This window comes from Pteropus medius, unplaced genomic scaffold (genome assembly GCF_902729225.1).
Source record: "Pteropus medius unplaced genomic scaffold, Ma_sr-lr_union100, whole genome shotgun sequence".
NCBI lineage: Eukaryota > Metazoa > Chordata > Mammalia > Chiroptera > Pteropodidae > Pteropus > Pteropus medius.
The window spans coordinates 15390492-15410468 of NW_024349800.1; the positions used below are offsets into that span (position 1 = coordinate 15390492).

Genomic DNA, 19977 nt, shown 5'->3' on the forward strand with positions numbered 1-19977 from the left:
TCTCTAATGTTTTTATTATAAAAAAATTTCAAACATCATCAAAGTTGGAAGAATTTTACAGTGAACACCATACCATGTACACACCACCTGGTTCTACCATGACATTTTACTGTGCTTGCTTCGTCACATACCTACCCCTCTCTCTCTATGCATTAATTTATTCATCTTATTTTTTGAGGCATTTCAGAGTACATTACACTTGTCATAAATGCTTTAGCATGCACATCATTAATTATAATTCAATCTTTATTTGTTGCTTTTAAGTAAATCTACATAAATTTAATGTAATGTACAAGGAACTTGTCTTCCAAAAATAAAAATCAGCAAGAAAATTGTTAAACATTGTCATACACACAAAAAATTCTTGAGCTTTTGTAATAGTGGCATTTCAAAATTAACAAAAAAAAGTAAATGGATATTTAAGAGTAAACCTTTTTAATGACCACTGTATTTGTTGGCTTTCGGCTATCTAGGTGTGACACTTTTATAGCCTAGATGACTATTATGAATCTGATTTTATAATTCATATAAGTGATTAAAGCTGTAAAAACAGAGGCTGAAATTTTCAACCCATTTTACATTACTTTGTTCTGACCGAAGAACCTAAAACATTCAGTGTTTAAATTTATATCTAGCTAACAAAGAATAGAAGGAAAAAAGATTGATGCATTGTAGGAATGTGCAGTGGTCCAGTGGTGTGGAATTGAAGTCTTCTCAGATACTCATTGGACTAGGTGCCTGGTACATGTGATGAAAAGCAGAGGGCCACTGTCACACTGCTTCCTGATCTTAGGAAAAGAGTTACAGGCCTTGTTTAACCAGAGTAAAGGGGAGAGAGGAGTGGTAGATAGGGGTAAAAGTGGTCAAATAAATGGTGACAGAAGGAAATTTTACTTTGGGTGGTGAACACACAATACAATATGCGTATGATGTTTTATTGAATCGTACACTTGAAACCTATATGATTTTATTAACCAGTGTCACCCAATAAATTTAATTAAAAGTGTAAATGTGAAGACTTGGTAATCACAACTAAGGGATGAAAAAAGAAAACCTAAGGGCCTACAGGATGATAAGCCTTCTTTTTTTGTGTGTGTGATAAATACATTAAAATTCTGCTACCTGCCAAGTAACAGTCCATAATTGATGATCAGCACAGCTTAAGATAATATTTTTATGTTAACAGAATTGCAAAGTCAAATTCCTTAGTTTTATGTGAAACCTCTCATGTCAAGAATATTTGCCTACTCTATAGGGTACTACTGTACTAGACTCAAAAATAAAAAAAATTAACTTTAAAAATTCATGCAACATACGACATGACTATAGTTAACACTATTATGCGGGGGTTCTGAAAGTGAAGAAAGATTCTAAGAGTTCTCATCACAAGGAAATTTTTTTCTTTTTTTCCATCTATATGAGAAATGATGGATATTAACTAAACTTATTGTGGTAATCATTTCACAATATATGTAAGTCAAATCATACCGTACACCTTAAACATACAGTGTCGTATGTCAATTATTTCTCAATAAAAATGGGGAAAGATTCTAAAGTGAAACAATCTCTCTGTGTATTTAAGATTTTACATGTACAAATTTTAGCAAGAATTAAGACATTTTTCTTATTTCTAAAAAATGTACCGTTTACTTAGGACGTGGTAAAAACAAACAAAACACCAGATTATTGACTATAAATCCTCCTGGCTTTAGCTGCTTATACTTTCTTCCTTTTCACTGTGCATGTCCTTTACCCTTTTTGGTCTCATGGTCTCAGCTGTCTGTTATCCACTTCCCATAGGCTATTCTCAGTGTTATTTACTGTAGATTCCTGCCAAGCAGGAGGGAGGAGGCAAGAAAGCTTTTAGCTCAGGTTAACCCCGCAGGTGCTCTCTGTGCTGGGAACCTGCAGCTCTCAGGGACTCACATACTTCGCACAGCCAGCCTCAGAAAGCCCTGGGTGGGGAGCAAGCCATATTCCCCTACTTTCTTTAAAATGCACAGAGGCAGGAGGGAAAAAAGGGCAGAAAAGTGAGGCAACTCAGCTTGGATCTATAGTAGTGTACACTTTTCTTCCAGTGTCTTTAAAAGAGCACATTTATTTATTTATTTATTTTTAAGACAGTGGATTTGGATCATTCTGAACTTGAGGGGTATCCAAGTGTATTCTCTTGAATTTGTATTTAAATGACTTTGTATCAAAAATATGATTTCCATGGCCACCCTCAGAAAGAGCCTTGACTTCTGTGTTCTCACTTAGGTATTAGACTCTAAATTCTTTTGGGACTTTAGAAGTCTTTTGGTCCAAGCTCGTATCTAATGTGTGATTCTTGCTTATAGGGGTCTCAAATGGCTCTACCAAACTCTTTGAGATCTTGTGTTTTTTCTTCTCTATGTCCTCCCTTATTTCTTGCCTCATGGATACTTTAGGTGGCTGCATGCTTCATTTTAAATTAGTTTCCTTAGAATTACTTTTATATCTTATTTAAGTGTCCTTAACTCATTTGCTAGGTTTTGTTCCCATGTATTCCATCAACAAGTTTTATGAGAAACTATGGGATAAGGAAGATCGAGAGGAACAGTGGTTTGGCTATAAATTAGTACTTTTTCTGCTTAGAATATGCAAGAGTAAAAGAATGTACTGTACGCTCCTCCAGTATGCAAAGCAAGTTCCTCCTAATGGATCTTATCACAACTTCATGACAAATTTCTAAAAATATTCCCCGCAGTTAGCAGTAGAGCACTGAGTTTTCAAGGGAAAAACAAAGCAGGCATGCTGTGAAGGTTTCAGTTAGAGGAGTAATCTGGAGAGTAAAGAAAATTCTTGTGCCTCTTTTCTAGGTTGCGAAAGTGACACAGATTCTGAATTTACATTCAAAATGCAGGATCATAATAAAGATGATATGTCCTATCGAAGGATTTCATCCATTGAACCAAAGTCTGCTTTACCATTCAATCGTTTTTTACCCAACAAAAGTAGACAGCCGTCCTACGTGCCGGCACCCTTGAGGAAGAAGAAGCCGGACAGAAATGAGGATAATAGAAGAAGCTGGGCAAGCCCTGTCTGTGCAGAAGCAGATGGAACATTTCCAAGGTACTGCCATGTGATATTCGATTATTGAGTTTTAAAATCTGCTGTACTTGAGAATTTGCCGGGATGTTTAAACGTGGTACAAGGAGTAGTTCTTAAAATGTATTTTATAGATTAAAATATATTAAACTTCATTAATAGAAACATTTTTTTCTTACCTATATTTTTAGTCACACATGTCTTGAAGATATTTTATTTCATTTTAGAAAATTAGCATATGATTTGCCTATTCTGTTTTTAAATGCATGCCTTTAGACTAATTGGTATCTTTTTAGCTTACCGGATGACTTATATTGTTCATTGTGAGCTCTGCTGTGTTGTTCTTTTCCTTTTGTTTTTCTGTGTTGATTGATCTCAGTGGACACAAAAACAATCCTTTAATTTTGAATAAAATTAGCAGAGCAGAATGGGACTTTTCAAATCCAGCTTCCTATCAGAAGGAGGTATGCAGTTCTGAAAGTGAATCGGACGCCGAGGATGAACGAATATTGCCTGATGTAGTTTTGGATGACTTAGTCAATTGTAGATTTTAAGTGAAAAAGGGGCTGGGGAATTTCATCTCAAAAACTCTCTCTCCTCTTATTCACAAATATTTTCTCCTACTGACACAGTAGCCACCAGGCTATACAAACCGATGAGGTCAGAAAAATTTCTCTTGGACCCAAATGTCTATTCCGTTGATTTTAATGCATAAAATAACATCTCAAATTGTTTGCAATTTGTCTCTTTTATCACATAATTATCTTTGGCCCTTGTGTATAAGCTAGTCTCTAAGTAAACGAGATACTATTATAATGCCTTAACTTTGTTCTAGGAGCTGTAATGATGAGAAAGGAAATTAATTTGCTTCATTCACAGTGGTGTAAATTTTGTGGGCCAGAAAGCATGCCTTTTGTGTTCTGTGTCACAAATTGCTCATGCATTATGTTAACTGGTTGGGTGTTTTGAACAGTAACGAGAGGAGAACTTGGAGCACAAATGTGAAGAACTGGCCAACAGTACATGAAACTTCAAATTCCTCTTGTTACTTGGAAGAGGAAGAAGAAAAGGCAAGCATACCCAACATTGTAAAGGATGATCTTTATGTGCGAAAGCTAAGTCCAATCATGCCAAACCCAGGGAACGCTTTTGATCAGTTTCTTCCCAAATGTTGGATCCCAGAAGATGTGAACTGGAAAAGAATAAAAAGAGAAACTTATAAACCATGGTATAAGGAATTTCAGGGATTCAGGTTTGTCTTTGTCCATGTTTCTGTCATTCCAGTGTTCGTTCAGTACCCTGGCTGGGTCATGCTATGTGTGCTTTTTAGGAAAGAGACAGGTTCATTTCCTTCCAACATCTGTGGAACTTCTGTAACTAAAATAAAATTAAAAAAATAAAATAAAATAAATAAAGAAATAATGCTGTTTAAATGTAAACTTTAGGATCTCGATCTTAAAAAAGCCTTCTTTTAAATACATAGTCATAGCTTGTCATTAGATTTAGTTATATTTTTCTCCAATTCTTTGTTGTCTTCTTTCTCTCCTTCCTTTCTCTGCCTCACTGCACAGTAGGAGGAATTCAGACTCTGAGGATGAGGATTCAGGCTCCGCCATTTTTAGTAGGCTACAGAAAGCAGAGCATAGGCTAGACAGCAAGTGCCAAAGACCTTCACTCTTGATGGAATTAGCTACCAAACAGGCCAGAAACTCACGGAACACCCATGCAGCCGGGAGAACTAGTGGCGCTTCGGACGAGCCCAGGTGTACCTGTCTGCATGAGCCTTCCTGCTCAAGTCTGGCCTATGATACCCATCCACGCCAGCTTCTGCTGCTACATTAACCTCTGACCGTGATGTGCTGAATCATGAAAGCTTATCACTTAATATTTAGTATAAGAGCATAATGTATAACATACTGCTTTCTGTGCAGGCATGTAAGCTTGGAAGTCTATAGGATTAAATATTCTTCTTTAGCACAATAATGTATAAGAGAGTCTAGAATTACATGTAACATAGTCATTTCTTTTGGAAAATCATTTAAAGGGCTTTCGGGAAAGTTGACCTAATTTTACAATCGTGCTATGCATGGAGAGGTGGAGAAAGGAAATTACTTTTAGACAGACACTAGGACAGGCAACTCTGGTGGGAAAATGCAAAGAAAAGTCTCATCAGAGTTTTTTATAAGCTTCACAGCATTTTATTGTTTAAATTTCTGCTGACTACCTGTGCTTCATGACCAACTCTTGAAACTTTTCAAGATCGTTGCTGTTCTTTGGGATGGGAATTAGGTCGTTGTGGCTCATGGAATGAGGGAGAAGTGGAAGTGAGTGTCTTGTCGTACCTCAGGGAAGTGTACTCTATCTGCATTCTAGCCCCATCATTTGGCTAGATGGTGCCACCTTTCCTGAGAAGTACATTCTGCTCTTGTTTCTTTAAATGGTATCCAGGAGAGTCGTAGGTGATGACATTAAATGCTAGTCTTTCTTCCAAGTAAGAGTCTCTCCTATGGCTCCCTAAAATAATTCATCCATAGTAACTGACTAGTTATTCTGCTACCTAATTACCTCTTCTCCTCAAACTTAATGAGATTCTCCCTTCCTTTTTCTTTTCTATGCTTCAGTCAGTTTTTATTACTTCAGGCCCTCCAAACGTATTCTGATGACATCTTGTCTTCTGAAACAAATATCAAAATCGATCCCACGGCTGGCCCAAGGCTCATAACATGCAGGAGGAATCTCTCTTATTCACCAGGGTATCGAAGAGGTGACCTTGAGATGTCAGCCCTGGATCCTGACTTAGAGAATGACGATTTCTTTGTCAGAAAGACTGGGGCTTTCCATGCCAATCCATGTGTTCTCCGGGCTTTCGAAGACTTCAGGAGGTTTTCTGAGCAGGATGATCCTGTAGAGAGAGATATAATTCTTCAGTGTAGGGAAGGTGAACTTGTACTTCCAGATCTAGAAAAAGATGATATGATTGTTCGCCGAATTCCAGCACAGAAGAAAGAGGTGCCTCTGTCGGGGGCCCCAGATAGATACCAACCAATTCCCTTTCCTGAACCTTGGACTCTTCCTCCAGAAATTCAAGCAAAATTTCTCTGTGTTCTTGAAAGGACATGCCCATCCAAAGAAAAAATTAATAGCTGTAGAGTATTAGTTCCTTCATATCGGCAGAAGAAAGATGACATGTTGATTCGTAAGATCCAATCTTGGAAGATGGGAACTCCTGTGCCTCCCATCAGTTTCACCCCTGGTCCGTGCAGTGAGGCGGATTTACAGAAGTGGGAAGCCATCCGGGAGGCCAGCAGGCTTAGGCACAAGAAACGACTGATGGTTGAGAGGTCAGAGTGTGTTTCTGCAAGAATTTTGCTTGTAATGGATGGCCTTGTGTAATTTGTGTGAGAGAGTGGCATCGTATTGCCCGACTGCATGTCATGAGCTATGTTGAAGCATCCTGTAAAAGTTTATTTTGCTTTGTGAAACCTTTAGTAATTTCACGGAAAAAGTGCAATTCCATATTTGCACATCTCTAAATTACCTACTTGAGGCCTCTCTAAGAAGGTGTATAAAGCAAAACTTGCCTTTTTCTTAAGGAAAGATTGTGGCACTATTCTGCACCGTGATGTTTCATGCTCGTGTTTTTCAATTACATTAACAGACTTTTATTCTCATGTCCAGGCATTTCTGAAACAATCCGGTTCTAGTTTGGTTTTATGTGTTTCTCATTTTGGAGGGTATGATTTTTGTGTAAAAATTTCCCTTAAAATATGGCATTGCAAATTTCATTTAACTTGATTTTGATTTTGTTCTTGACCTAGGTTTCTTGGACTATTAGTGTGTGACTTTCTAAATTTTCTAAAGTTCAGTGCAAACTTTATTAAAAAGCATGAATGTTATTTGCTGTCTGCTAAAATTTACATATATGTAATTACGGCCATTTTTATAATGAGTGCATTTTTGTGTTATGCAACTTGATATTTTTGATTAATGTTAAGTTTATTAAACTTGGGATGGACAAATATGATTAGGCTGAATAAAATTAGTAGACGCAAATCTAACTTTTTATTAGTTCCTGGCAACAGGAAGCTTCGTTATGGATTTATTAGTGCAAGTTAAATCAGGAAACTCTTTATCTTGCTTCATGTGAATTCCTTGAGATATGAGATCAATGAGAATTTGAGACATGATCAAGAATGTGACTGAAGAGGCAACCTTTTAAGATTTGTCCATCTCTAGTTAGACTCTTAAGTTAAAAATGTTGCACATTTACAAACTAATGCCCTGGAAAAAATGACTTTTAATTTTTGGTTTTCTGATTTCTTAGACTCTTTCAAAAGATTTATGGTGAGAATGGGTAAGTTTTATGGTTCGCAGTTAAAAAAACCAGTCTCTGCATATTGTTTGTCCTTTGTGTCATGTGTCATTACACTTCTATCCTGGCATGTCACTAAACGGGGGAGATGCTGTGTGCTGTGCATGAGATTTAGAGGGGGGAAATTAAAAATTTTTTTTAACCTAATGGTAATGTGTCTGAGTACTCAGTGCATGAAGTGCTATGTGAAAACAATAGAATTGCTTTATTAGAAGTTTAAAATTCAGGTCTTTTTTTTTTTTTTTAAATTCAAAGAGTTGATTAAGAGTAACAAAAGCACTTGCCTAAGATTAGATCTATTTATTTTGGTGTTTGATGACTATGCAGATCTAAATTTTCATTCTGGATGTTGAAGCCCAAATAATTACATTTTAGAAAATCTGTGATGGAAAAAGAATCTTAATATCTACTTTGAGGTTGGAATACATGCAGTTGGCATTATCTACATACTCCTAGCTTATGGGGAGCTTTCTTAGGATAGTGAGTGGTATAATCTTCCTTTAGTAGAATTTGGAAACATTTTCAAGGTTCCTGATTAGGTTAAAATGTTATGACATAGCTGTGTTATAGAAGCAAATCAGCCTTCCAAAACGGCAAAAAATTAAAATCTAGGTAGTCCCCAATATTGTTGCGAGGACTAGATGTATGACTAATTCTTAATTTTTGTCTACTGTTTAACTTTAGTCACTTGGTAGACATAAAATATAAAAATAACTTTCTGGAAATATTTTTCATTTCCAGAATAACAGAGTTAAAAGTTAATACTTTTACTTTTTGTTACATGCTAACTGTGTAGAATCATTTCTTAGTTAAAAACAACCAGGTGTGATTCTAACTGCTAAGTTTTTAAGAAAAAAACTTAAGTGTGTTCAGTATTTTAATCTTGATTTTTAATCAGTTTTAATTTTAAGGCCTAAGCTTTAGTAGCTAAGTATCTTCCCCTACCAGAATTTATTTCACCTCTAAGATTCTCTTATTTTGATAACTGGGTTATTTGATAGTATAGAGAGCTTAGAAGTTACTAAAATTGCTATTTAAAGTAATATAACCATTTTAGATGTCAAAGGTGTAACTGAACCACAGCAACTAATTGCAAGTCCTTCTCAGTCACCAATTTTAAAAATCACGCTCCCAGCATGCCTTCCATGTACCATGTGAAGGCATGTTATCCTCTGTTCAGCTCCTTTGTGCTTAAAACGTTTTCACTGGTGAGGGTTAACATGGCAATTTCAGCATGATGCTTAAGCATCTTCTCATCTCAATTCACCATGGGAAAGCTGTTTTAACTGGAAAAGTCTCTTTGCATCTTCAAGCATTTTGAATGAAAACTTTCAGAAGAATATTTATGGGTAAATAAGACTTTGTAATGTAAACATGTTGTTTTCTTAAAAGGGATACAAGAACCCTGAGTACAAGGAATGTAAACATGCGCAGCTATTTCAGTGACTATCCATGTTCCCGTAGGGACTCATGGTGTGACTGAGTTAAGAAAAGAGAAACCCAAATGAATGCCAAGGCTCAGAAAGCTCAGGATTTGTCTCGGCTATAGCTCGCAGCAGCAAATGCTTTCTGTAGACTATTTCAGAATTGTTGCTGGCATGGTACAGTATTTGTTTTAAAGGCTGTTCCCCTTGTAGTTTAGTGACAAGGTAACAACACAAATAAAACAAGATTGTAAGTTGAGACTGATGAATAATGCATGACTTGTGAAATAATGGAAAGTGATACAAATATGTCTTCAGAAAACTGAAGTGTGTTTTAGACTACTTGCAATCAAAATCTATTATGTTTCTACAGTCTATTAATTACTAATGTTTTTCTTAAATTAATCTGCAATGAGAGCAAAAAATTAAATTGAATCGAGTACAGGCTTTTAATCTAGAACTGGTTTCGTGTTTATAAACATGTTTGTAAATGTTTATAAATCTGAAACAACCGATGTTTCTGGGTGGTATGTCTGTGGACATATATACATTGTTAAGCTGAGAATACTTATCTGGAAAAATCATTATTGTTCAACATCCTGTGGTTGAAAAATAATGAATGCTTGCTTTTTGGTAAGGACCAGGTTAATGAGAAATATGCATTACCTTTTGAAGTCTTAGATCATTTATTAATTGTTATTTCTGGCTTGCTCTTTATTTGGCAATTAACACCTGTCACTTTATTTTTGGTAAGACGCTTTGTTTATGGCAGTCATTTCTCACATGTGTGCTTTGTGTTGCATGGACTTGTATCTGTATGGTTCTATGATATTTGGAAATTTGATTATGATGCCTCTTGGCAGAAGTTCTGATGACAAAGAAATTTGTAAGGGTATATAGCTATAATTTTGTACTATGATTAAGCCATTGAATCAATCTATGGCCAACTTCACTTGTGGGTTTTGGCTAAAACATTCTGTAGAACTGTAAGAACACAAAAGACAACAAAAAGGAAGAGAAAATAAGTTGATATGAGTTACTTTCTAGGGATTTTGTCCCCAGAAGACATTTGGCAATGCCTGCAGACATTTTTGATTGTCACATTGGGTGGGCTGTTGGGGGGCAAGAGTTGCTACTGGCACCTAGTGCCTTTATAGCCAAGAATGCTGCTAAATGCCCTTCAATACAGGACAGCCACCTACCACAAATAATTTTCTGGCCTCAAAATGTCAATATTACCACTGTGGAGAAACCCTGATTTAGACTATAAGCCTACAAAAGAAAAGTTTTTATTACATTGTTTATCATTCTAGTTTATGGTAGTTCTAAAGCCTCTTACCCAGGTTTTGGTATTGATTATTCTTTAGAGAATTCCTATAACACCCAATGGAAATATATCTAGAGGTACATGAATAAGTATATTCATATCTTCCGCTGAAGGTTGGGGGCCCTAACTAAACTTACTGTCATGGAAGTAAGGCTACCAGGGATTTTTATATTCAGGAAATTTTGCTACATGGTGTTCCTTTTTGATCTATACATTTTCTGAAATTGAGTTCTAAAATATTATGCATCATAGCACTAGTCAAAAAGTGCCAGGAGAATAGTAGATGATTAGCATTGTGGGAGAAGAGAATAAGGTTTTAGTGATACTGGTTTATAATCTATACCTTCTTCCTTAAACTTTCTCCTTATTTCTCTCTTTACCCTAAATGCTATTTAATAAATTATATCAACTGAAAATGCAATATGTTAGACCCATGTTTTTTTGGAAGAAATTCAAATGCACTTCTAACTCAGAGCCTTTTCACATAAGGAAATACAAAGGTGGCAAGTAAATAAACTGTAAGAATTGTGATTGGCTAGTGAATAGTAATTCATTCTACAAGACATATTAGAGCTGTGTAGTACTTAACAGTTTTCCCAAACAGTTTTCCTGGGACTATCTCTGGTGCTTATCTTAGTTCTATGAGGTAGACAGGTGGGTATTATAGGCATTTTAGAGACGCAGAGAAAGAGAAACAGATATTGCAGGTTTCTCTAAGATGTTTAGCTAGTAAGTGGTAAAACCGGACTTACGGTTTTGTCTAATGAGATAATCCAGGTAGACTGCTTGACACACAATAAACCCTCAGAAGTTTATTATGCTTAACCCTGATAAGGAAGGAAAGAATTCTTCATGATCTGGCTAAAAGACTCCTGTACTCTAAAAGTTCTAGATTTTATCAGTGTGGCCTGGGGTGACCTCTCTAATTTGAAACTGCTTTGGGATTTAGTTTTCAGGAGATCTCACGCAGTCATATTTACCTGAATGAGAATAGTTGGTGTGTAGCACCAGATGGTTATTAAAATGCAATCAGCATAACCTTACCTGTGTCTCATAATAATCCCTTCCTTGCTTTAGCAGACGAGGAACCGAAGCTCAGAAATGAAATGTTGTTAAGTTGGGGTGAAAATTGGTGCCACTGCCAGCGCGGGAGCCTTCACTTCCTGTTTCATTCCAGTGCCTGGCTCAGCCTGTATGGAAAGTGCTCAGGCTTAATGTGGGTAACATTATGCACCCCAGGGAACAAAAGGAGTTCACATTCTTGCCTTAGGCAGAGACTTGTCTGCTCCAGGAGGTGTTTGGCTCACTTTGTTCCCATGGGGAACCTGCCAGGCTCTGTGCTGTGGGCTCTCAGAGGACTATGAGGCCTCTGCCCATGATGAGCATGTTTTCTGAAAAGATGCTTGTCAAGGTTTCACAGTGTCGAGTGAGGGCTAAAATAGCACCCGTGTCCAAGTCTGGGCCAGTTGAGACTGTCCAGCCTTCTCACCTCCCAGAGATGATGAAAGTATTTCCATTTCCATTTTTGTTCTGGAATTTATGTAATTGCATATGTTAGGTATCCCTTAATACCTGTGTCCTGAAATTTTTTCCTCCTCTCTTTTTAGTTGAGTCTATTATAATATTAGCTCAAATTGCTTTATTCTTAGCAGTTATGACTTAAGTGAATTTATATTCTGAAATTCACATAAATCAGTTTTATATACGGTCATACCTGGTTAAGTTATATTACATTAATAGATCAATATATAATTTCATTTATAAATTCATATGTATTCTATATCTTAGTCCTTAATATTCTTTAAGAAGTCCTATAAAGCTTTCTTTATAAAACTTTGGGAGAAGTCATAAATTCTGAAAAAAAAAATTAGAAATATTTCAACTTTATTTTGCTTGATTAAATATGATAAAACACACCTCATCCTTACCACATATGTTAAATGAATGTATCCTGCACGTCTCGTGCTGTGGTAATGTGTGTTTCCCCCAAGCAACATGTGAATTTGTGAGTAAGCTAAGTCAAGCAACACGCTTGTGTATACCCTGTATATACCATAAGGCTGTGTTAATTCCCATGAAAAAGGGATAGCTAAGGCACTAGAGGAGTTGAGAGCAGAGACAGACCACTTTTGGCGTGGAAGAGCTAGGAAGAATTTATCAAAGTGGTAGAATACTATCTAGATCATTAATATATTTATGAACACCTTCCTTAGGGTGGGGCCTCTTTGAGGCATACGTGATACAGCAGCAAACAAATCAGACAAAACTCTTACTTCATAATATTATAGGACAAGGCAGGTGATATGTAAGTAAATGCACATTTCAGATGGCAATATATGCTGTGGAGAAAGAGGGTAAGGGAAAAAGCCAGGATGGGGAGGAACGTTTGCTATTTTTCTGTAGGGCAGTCAAGGAAGGAAACACCGAGTTAACATTTAAGCAGATGACTGGGAGTGAGAGATAAGCCATGCGGATATTGGGCGAAGAGGATTCCAGGCAGATTGAAGAGTAAGCAGAAAAGCAAGAGGTCGAGTATGAGCAAGGAAGCCATTTGGCTGTAGCCAAGTGAATGAAGAGGGGAGCCTTTCAGGAGATGAGTGTAAAGAATTAGGGAGGGGCCAGGTGAAGGCTGGACCTTATACATCTTGGTAGAACCTGTTTTTAACTCAACCGAGGAAGGAACTGGTGGGTGCTGAGTAGAGGCATACCATGATCTGAGTGCAATTTTGAAAAGACTGCCTCTGGCTGCTGTGTTGCGAATATACTGTTAGGCAGGAAGAGGTGGAAGCAAGGAGACCAATTGTAATAATCCAAGCAGGAGCTATAATGGCTTGGATCAGAGTGGTAATAATGGTGGAGGTGGTGAGAACTGGTTGTATCCTAGATATATTTAGAAGGCAGAGTGACAGGATTTACTGATGGGATCAGTTACCTTATGTGAAAGAAAGAGAGCAATCTGGGATGACTCCAAGATTTTTGGCCTACAGTCTGGAAGGACAGAGTTTGCTGTTATTGAGATGAGGAAGATGAGAGATGAGCAGATTATAGGATGAGCAGTCATGGTTTTGGTCTGTGACAAATTCAGTTTGAGTTGCCTGTTGGACTTCCAAGTGGAGAATGAATAGGAAGTCACATTTACCCATCTGGAGTTTAGTACAGCAGGATTTCCAAGGACTGAGTGAAATTTTAAAAGCTGTATATCCTGGTAAAGAGCTTTTGTTGAATGGAACAGTTCAGGAAAGACCTTTACTGGATCTGGGGGCAGGGTGATAATTTAAGAAGCTTTTTAAAAAGTCTAGGTAAGAGTTGACTGTGCTCTGATCTAGGGTGTTGGCAATAGAAATGGAAAGAAAAGGACACTGAATAAGAGGACTTGATAACTAATTGAAAGTAGGGAGGAGGGAGAGGCGAAAGTGAAAAATGGTTCTTTGGTTTCAAATGTGGATGATTGAAGGGCAGGTAATACCCTTAACAACCATAAGAGGAAAAGCAAATTTGGGGACAAGGTTGAGTTTGGCTATATCAACAATACCATATGTTTAAAGAATTACTGTTTACAAAATCCTTTCTAGATATTATTTTGATTGGCCCTTTTACCATGGAAGTGCTTAGGGGATATCCATGCAGAGATGTTTATTTAATAAGCAATTGAAATTGAGTCAAAAGAGGGGACTGGTCCTGGTCTGTGGATTTGGGAGTCATTTGCATAGAGATTATAATGAATTTCTGAGCTAGTTCATAAGGGCAAGCATGTTACAAAAGAAATGTGATGGCAAAACCTTGGAGAAGGCAAAGTTTAGGGACCCAAGAAGGCAGTGTAGAGTTACATAAATAAATAAAAATGGAGTCGGTTACAATGAAATAAAATCAGAAGTGCATTATGAAAGATTTGAAGGAGGGAACATTTGGGACAGTCCACTTTCAAAAGCTCTGTCTCTCTCCCTTCTCTCATTCCTCCCTGCTCTTCGGTATTCAGATCTGACTCCTCTTTTTCCCTCAGTCCCCACTTCTCCAGTGCGGTTTACTATCCCTTTTTACGTGCCCCTGCACAGCACACACGTGCCTCGTGTCCAACAACCCACTCTGTTTCTACTGTAGATCGATCTCCTTGAGAGCTAATCCTCAGTATATCCTCATGGCAGGAGTCACACCTGGAAGACATGAAAGTTGCCTTAGTGAAAAAGAGGGCTATATTAGAACTGAATTTTAGAAACTACCTGTGATGCTTTGAGAACAAGTCCAGTGCAGTGAAGGGGCAGATCTTACAGAATCCTTGAGAAGCAGCAGCACATTTATTCATGGTATTGAACTTGAGCAGAAAATATCAGGTAATCATTAAATTATTTAATAAGTGAGCAGAAAAGGCAGCCAACCCTTAAAAGATTAGCTTCGGCAGGGATAGAAAGATAAAGAGAAATGGTTCCAGTGACTAATAGTTATTATTTTTTCTGAAGTAATTCTTTTAGGCTAGGACCACTCTAAATATGAACATTGGATTATTTTTTCAGACTTGTGCAGGGTTCATGTAGCCATTTTGTGAAAGAATTCACACTTGGGTAGAATCCGAGGCTCTTGTTTCTGTGTTCTGGAAAAACACCATTTATCTCTGTAGGGCTATTTCTGTGACATTATCACTACAGCATCTAGGTAGTACAGCAGAAATTTAGATGGAATTTCCAAATATAAGCCCAACCTTCCAGTTCTAACCCTAAATCTGGTCATGTGAACCTTGGTTACCATGGGTATTTTTGTTGTAGGAGTAAGTCCATGAGTGATGTCAGCGCAGAGGATGTTCAGAACTTGCGTCAGCTGCGTTACGAGGAGATGCAGAAAATAAAATCACAGTTAAAAGAACAAGACCAGAAATGGCAGGATGTGAGTATTCTTTATCTTGGAAGATGGGGAGGCAAGGAAAGTATGTTTATTTGACTCTTCATTGCTTCTCCTAAAAGCAAGTCAGTATACTCGAGATGATTTTCCTTGCTATTAAAGAATTCAATTCTGTAGAAAATGTGATCCACTTCCTTTAAAAATATTTTTAGAACTTTTTGATCTGTCACTGTTCCATATTTTAAAGGCCATTGTGAAACATGCAGTAGGATGTTTATCATCTAATGTTCTCTGAGTTCTCAAATATGAGAAGCCGTATCTCTGCAGTATTGCTAACATGTTGACTTGCTTTGGTGGTTGAATTTGAAGCAGGACATTTGTAAAAGGAAGAAACTTTGCTCAAGGTTTGAGCAAGTAAAGGAGCAGGGGCCCAGCACAGAGTGTTGGTGTCGGCATGGAGAGATGAAAGAGTTAATAGGATAAATTTAGGGAGAAATATAAGCTACAACACCGAGTAATATTTTGGTTGGAAAAAGTAATCATCTAATACGAATCAGAATGAGATATTTTCACAGAGCTGACATATATCCAGGTATCTGTATGGGTATAGACTTAACCTGCAGAAAAAAAGCTTGACTTGTTTTAAAAAGGGCAAGTGCTATAAACCAAAGGAGTATAAAGAAATGCAATAGATAAACTATACAGAGCAAAACCCAAAGAAGTCTGAGGACAATATTATGGTAATAGAGTTGAGTGGTAGCATGACAAAAGGGCCAGAGTTAGTAAATCTTAATTTTCAAAGGAATTAAAGTCTAAGTAATGAAGAAGAAACCTCTGCTGTGGCTACATTGCTGAATTCCAGGGCCTCCTTTAACTGAGACCTCAGTTTAACTGTCAAGGAACAATAATTCAATGTTACTTTGCCAAAGTACTTGGTGACTATTTGGGTATGAAAATAATAAGTATTGAGTTATTTATTAGGTTAAGACAGATAACAGTTCACGCTGGTTATCCTATAGAATTAAGTGTACACTGCTTTTGTTCTTTCTGGAAATAGTTCATGTTGGTTTTAGGCCGTTTTTAAAGAAAGAGCAGCCCTGTCTGCTTTGCACGCCCCGGGGGTGAGGTTCCCTTTAGTCCAAAACCCTGGCCAGGCTTCTGCTTGGGCTAGAGTGCCGCTAGGTTTTCTTGGTATGGGATTTCTCTATTTTGGAGACAGGTAAACGTTTGTATCATTGAAAATGTCTTAAATTCCTGGTGTCAGAACCGGCTTAGGCTTCTAGGGCTAATTTAAAGCTAAATTAGATTGATTGTCCACGGTTCACACGCCTGGGTTAGACTTACATTCCTGGGAATATGGGAAACTGATGTCTACCTGTTCCTGCATGATCTTCCTTATCGCCACGTCCCTATGTGGAGTTTACCCACTGTGGAATCACGTACTGCAGTCTGGCCTCCCCAGGAAAGCCTTTTTCCAAACCCAGCCCTCCCTGCCCAAGGTGGGATTGGTCACTCTCTCCTTGGACCCCCACTCTCTCAGCAGTCTTACCACTCTCACCATCGAACTTTTCTTCATATGCCTGTCTTTCCCTTTTATACTGTGTTTAGAGTCCCCTGACCCCAACGCAAGGACCAAGCCCAGCATTTGTTAAATGAAAGACCCAGTGTGCACCCGTGCTGAGCCATTTTACAGTCATGTTTCTGTTCCAGTTTTACTAGTGAAACGTCATTTCACATAACAGCCAGGTTATTGGAGTGAGATGAAAATGAATTTGAAACAGTTCCTGATCTTTCTGACCTGGCACCTAATTACAAGCATTTAGTATTCTTTGTGAAATGGGCAACGAAGCAGGAAAACAAAAATGGGGTCTATCTTATTAGGTCAGGTTTTTTAGGCAGACACAAGAGATAAAAGGTTGGTACAGACATGCTGGCTATAAAAAGCAAAATTAGGGCACCTTGGCATCAGGTTGGAGTGAATAGTTTCAGCGATGTAATGGGATACTCTGGCGCACTCTCACTGCTGGAAAGAGTGTGTAGAAATGCAGGTATGCTTGTGCTGATGTGATTTTCTCCTGTCAGGATCTTGCAAAATGGAAAGATCGTCGAAAAAGCTACACTTCAGATTTGCAGAAGAAAAAAGAAGAGAGAGAAGAAATTGAAAAGCAGGCGCTTGAGAAATCTGAGAGAAGCTCTAAGACATTTAAGGAAATGCTCCAGGACAGGTAATAAAGCTGAATGCATCTCATGGTTGGAGAGATTAGTGTTAGAAATTGATGTCTTGTGTATGTGTGGAGTGATTTGAGTATGCACCAATATTAAACTGTAATCAAATATGCAATGAAACATTCAGCATTTTGCTCTGCAGTGAAAAAAACAAGAATTGCTGTAATAAATAGTGACTTGGATTAACAAAAGAAGTGAGTGCTAAGTAGGTGTCCATTATTTCTTCATTTTACATTGAATAGTCACATGCAGAACTGGGTGGTGGTGGCTATATTTGGTGTAGAAAATGAACTACTTTTTCTCCTTTTGAAGTGAATTAGGACTGGAATGGTCAAATAAAACCAGTTCACACTCAGTAAAATATAACAAAGTTCTCTTTCATGTTTTCGTGGTGCAATTAATATTATATTTTAAAGGAGGACCATATAAACATAAATTGTGAGGTTATATTTTTTGCCTCGCGATGTAAATAAAGATCAAATTTAAACTTTCCTGTACAGCAGTTACTATGTGAAACTGGGATATGTGCAGGTCAGAGAGATGGCAAATATGCTTTATTAAGGGTGATGTCAAAAAGGAAATGTGCCGCCAGGTGAAATTAAACAAAGCTCCTTTGTGGCCTAGAAGCCAATGGTAAACACAGTTCCATTCATTTAAATGCAACACAATTAGCTTGAGAGTTACTCTTTACTAAAGGGTAGCGATGAGACTGTTTCATCAGTTTTTCTATAAATATGAATAGTGACTTTTAATCTGTAATAACCGTCCTTTCATACAAATTCTCTGTATGAAATCATATAATAACTTGATCTTAATGGAAGTCTGAGTCTTTTCTAGTCTTTTATTTTTACTAAATTGTTATAAATCATGTACAGGAAAAACTCACAACACTCACAGGGAGTCTACATCTTTGCAGGGTTCAAATTGGTTGTCAGAGAATTAGTTATTATTTGTAGTATGTTAATTTTGGAACTTGTGGATAAAATTTGTGAATAATCTCTTATTAAAATTTCTTTATTTCTTCATTAAACAGCTTTACAACTTAGAAAAAAGTTTCCTTATGAAATATTTGAGAGCCTCTTTCTCTAAAAAAAAAAAAAGGTCAAGCTCTTATAATCTTTCTTAGCATGGCATAAGAAATTACATGTATTCTCATATTCTGTTAATGTCGTATTGCTTATTACCAAAAAAAATAAATAAATAACATCTGTCTCTCTATCTTTGTATGTCAAATGCATAACTTTGTGGTTATGATATGTTTCTTTCTGCTAAGGGAATCCCAAAATCAAACATCTACAGTTACATCGAGGAGGAGAATATATTCTTCTGATGATGAACTGAATGAACAAAAGCTTCCGCTGACACCGACTGTGTCAGAAGCAAGTTACCAGAGTGAGACAGTAGAAGAGAAGGCAACAACTTATCCTACAGAAATTCCTAAACAAGATTCTACAACTTTTGCAAAAAGAGAGGACGTTCTAACTGCTGAAATTCCGCTTTCTTCTAAAAACCTTGTGGACGAACAAGGCCCAGCCTCTTTGTCTTCTCAGCGTTCACTGCGTACACAAGTGGAGTCAACTCGAGTTTCAGCTTCTCTCCCCAGAAGTTACCAGAAAACTGATACAGCCAGGTTAACATCTGTGGTCACACCGAGACCTTTTGGCTCTCAGTCAAGGGGAATCTCATCGCTCCCGAGATCCTACACGGTAAAAAAGTGTTCCAGTTCATTTACTCTGTTCTCAGGAGCAGATTGTTGGTGAACTTGTGCAGAGGTTTGATGTGTAAAATGTACATAACTTATATATAAAGCAATTTTATTTTAGCCAATTTAGATGTAGTAGACAAATTGATGCTTAAAATATAGCAACGATATAGAATTAAACTTTTAATTCAGTGAAAGCAAAGCTGACACATTTTAAAGAATGAATATGCTACATTCCCAGGCAGAGCATTTACTTTTTAGCGTCATATTTTCTCAAATATAGCTTTTGTAAAGTATTAGGTTGAACTATATGAAGTTGTGAGTAGTCAATTATTTTAGGCTTTACAAAACAGCAATTTCATATTGTTTAATTTAAATATTTTCAGTTTATGTACAAATTTCTGTTTTTCCTGATTTCCACTTTATTAGAACTTGATATATTTGAATGTAGTAATTCAAATGTATCTCATGTTTAAAAAATACATACATATTTCTATTTATATTGGAATTTTTAAGAATATGGAATCATTTGCCCTGAGAATGAAGCAGTACCACATACCTGCAAGTGGGTGTATTAATTATATAAAAGGAAGCAATAGAGTCTTAAGATCAATGTTCAAATTCTTTTTACCTCTGCCAGTGTGGAACTCTAAAATCTAAAAGAAAAATTTGATTTAAAAAAATTGAGGTGAGGGAAGCCTGTCTAAACTATCTGGAAACTTCTGACCATTATCTTAAGTAAAATACAGGCATATTCGACAGCATAACAATTAAATTTATTTGACAGCCACATTGTTAACATAGTCAAAAGACAGTTTATAGATTCAGAAAAATATTAGTAAAATGTATTATACATATAGGGTTAATATTCTTAAGATTTAAATTAGTCCTACAAATTGGTATGGAAAGAATAACCAATAAAAAAAATAGATACAGAAATGAATAGCCAGTTCAAGGGAAAGGGAATTTAAATGGTCAATAACATAAAGCACAGAGACACATGTTCAACCTCATTAGAACAAGAATA

At 36.9% G+C, this 19977-nt stretch overlaps 1 protein-coding gene across 24 annotated transcripts in view; it reads left to right on the plus strand.

The window, feature by feature from the left end:
• Positions 1-19977, plus strand: part of LMO7 (LIM domain 7) — a 181765-nt gene that overhangs the window by 128453 nt on the left and 33335 nt on the right. For 19 of the 24 annotated variants that reach the window (XM_039886866.1, XM_039886879.1, XM_039886885.1 and 16 more), the window contains 7 exons: positions 2841-3093; positions 4043-4321; positions 5691-6410; positions 7394-7423; positions 14950-15067; positions 17105-17247; positions 18522-18954. In XM_039886866.1, coding sequence (XP_039742800.1) covers positions 2841-3093; positions 4043-4321; positions 5691-6410; positions 7394-7423; positions 14950-15067; positions 17105-17247; positions 18522-18954 — 1976 coding nt within the window. The remainder of the gene's footprint in view (positions 1-2840; positions 3094-4042; positions 4322-5690; positions 6411-7393; positions 7424-14949; positions 15068-17104; positions 17248-18521; positions 18955-19977) is intronic. The other 5 variants (XM_039886889.1, XM_039886891.1, XM_039886887.1 and 2 more) reach the window with 3 other exon arrangements.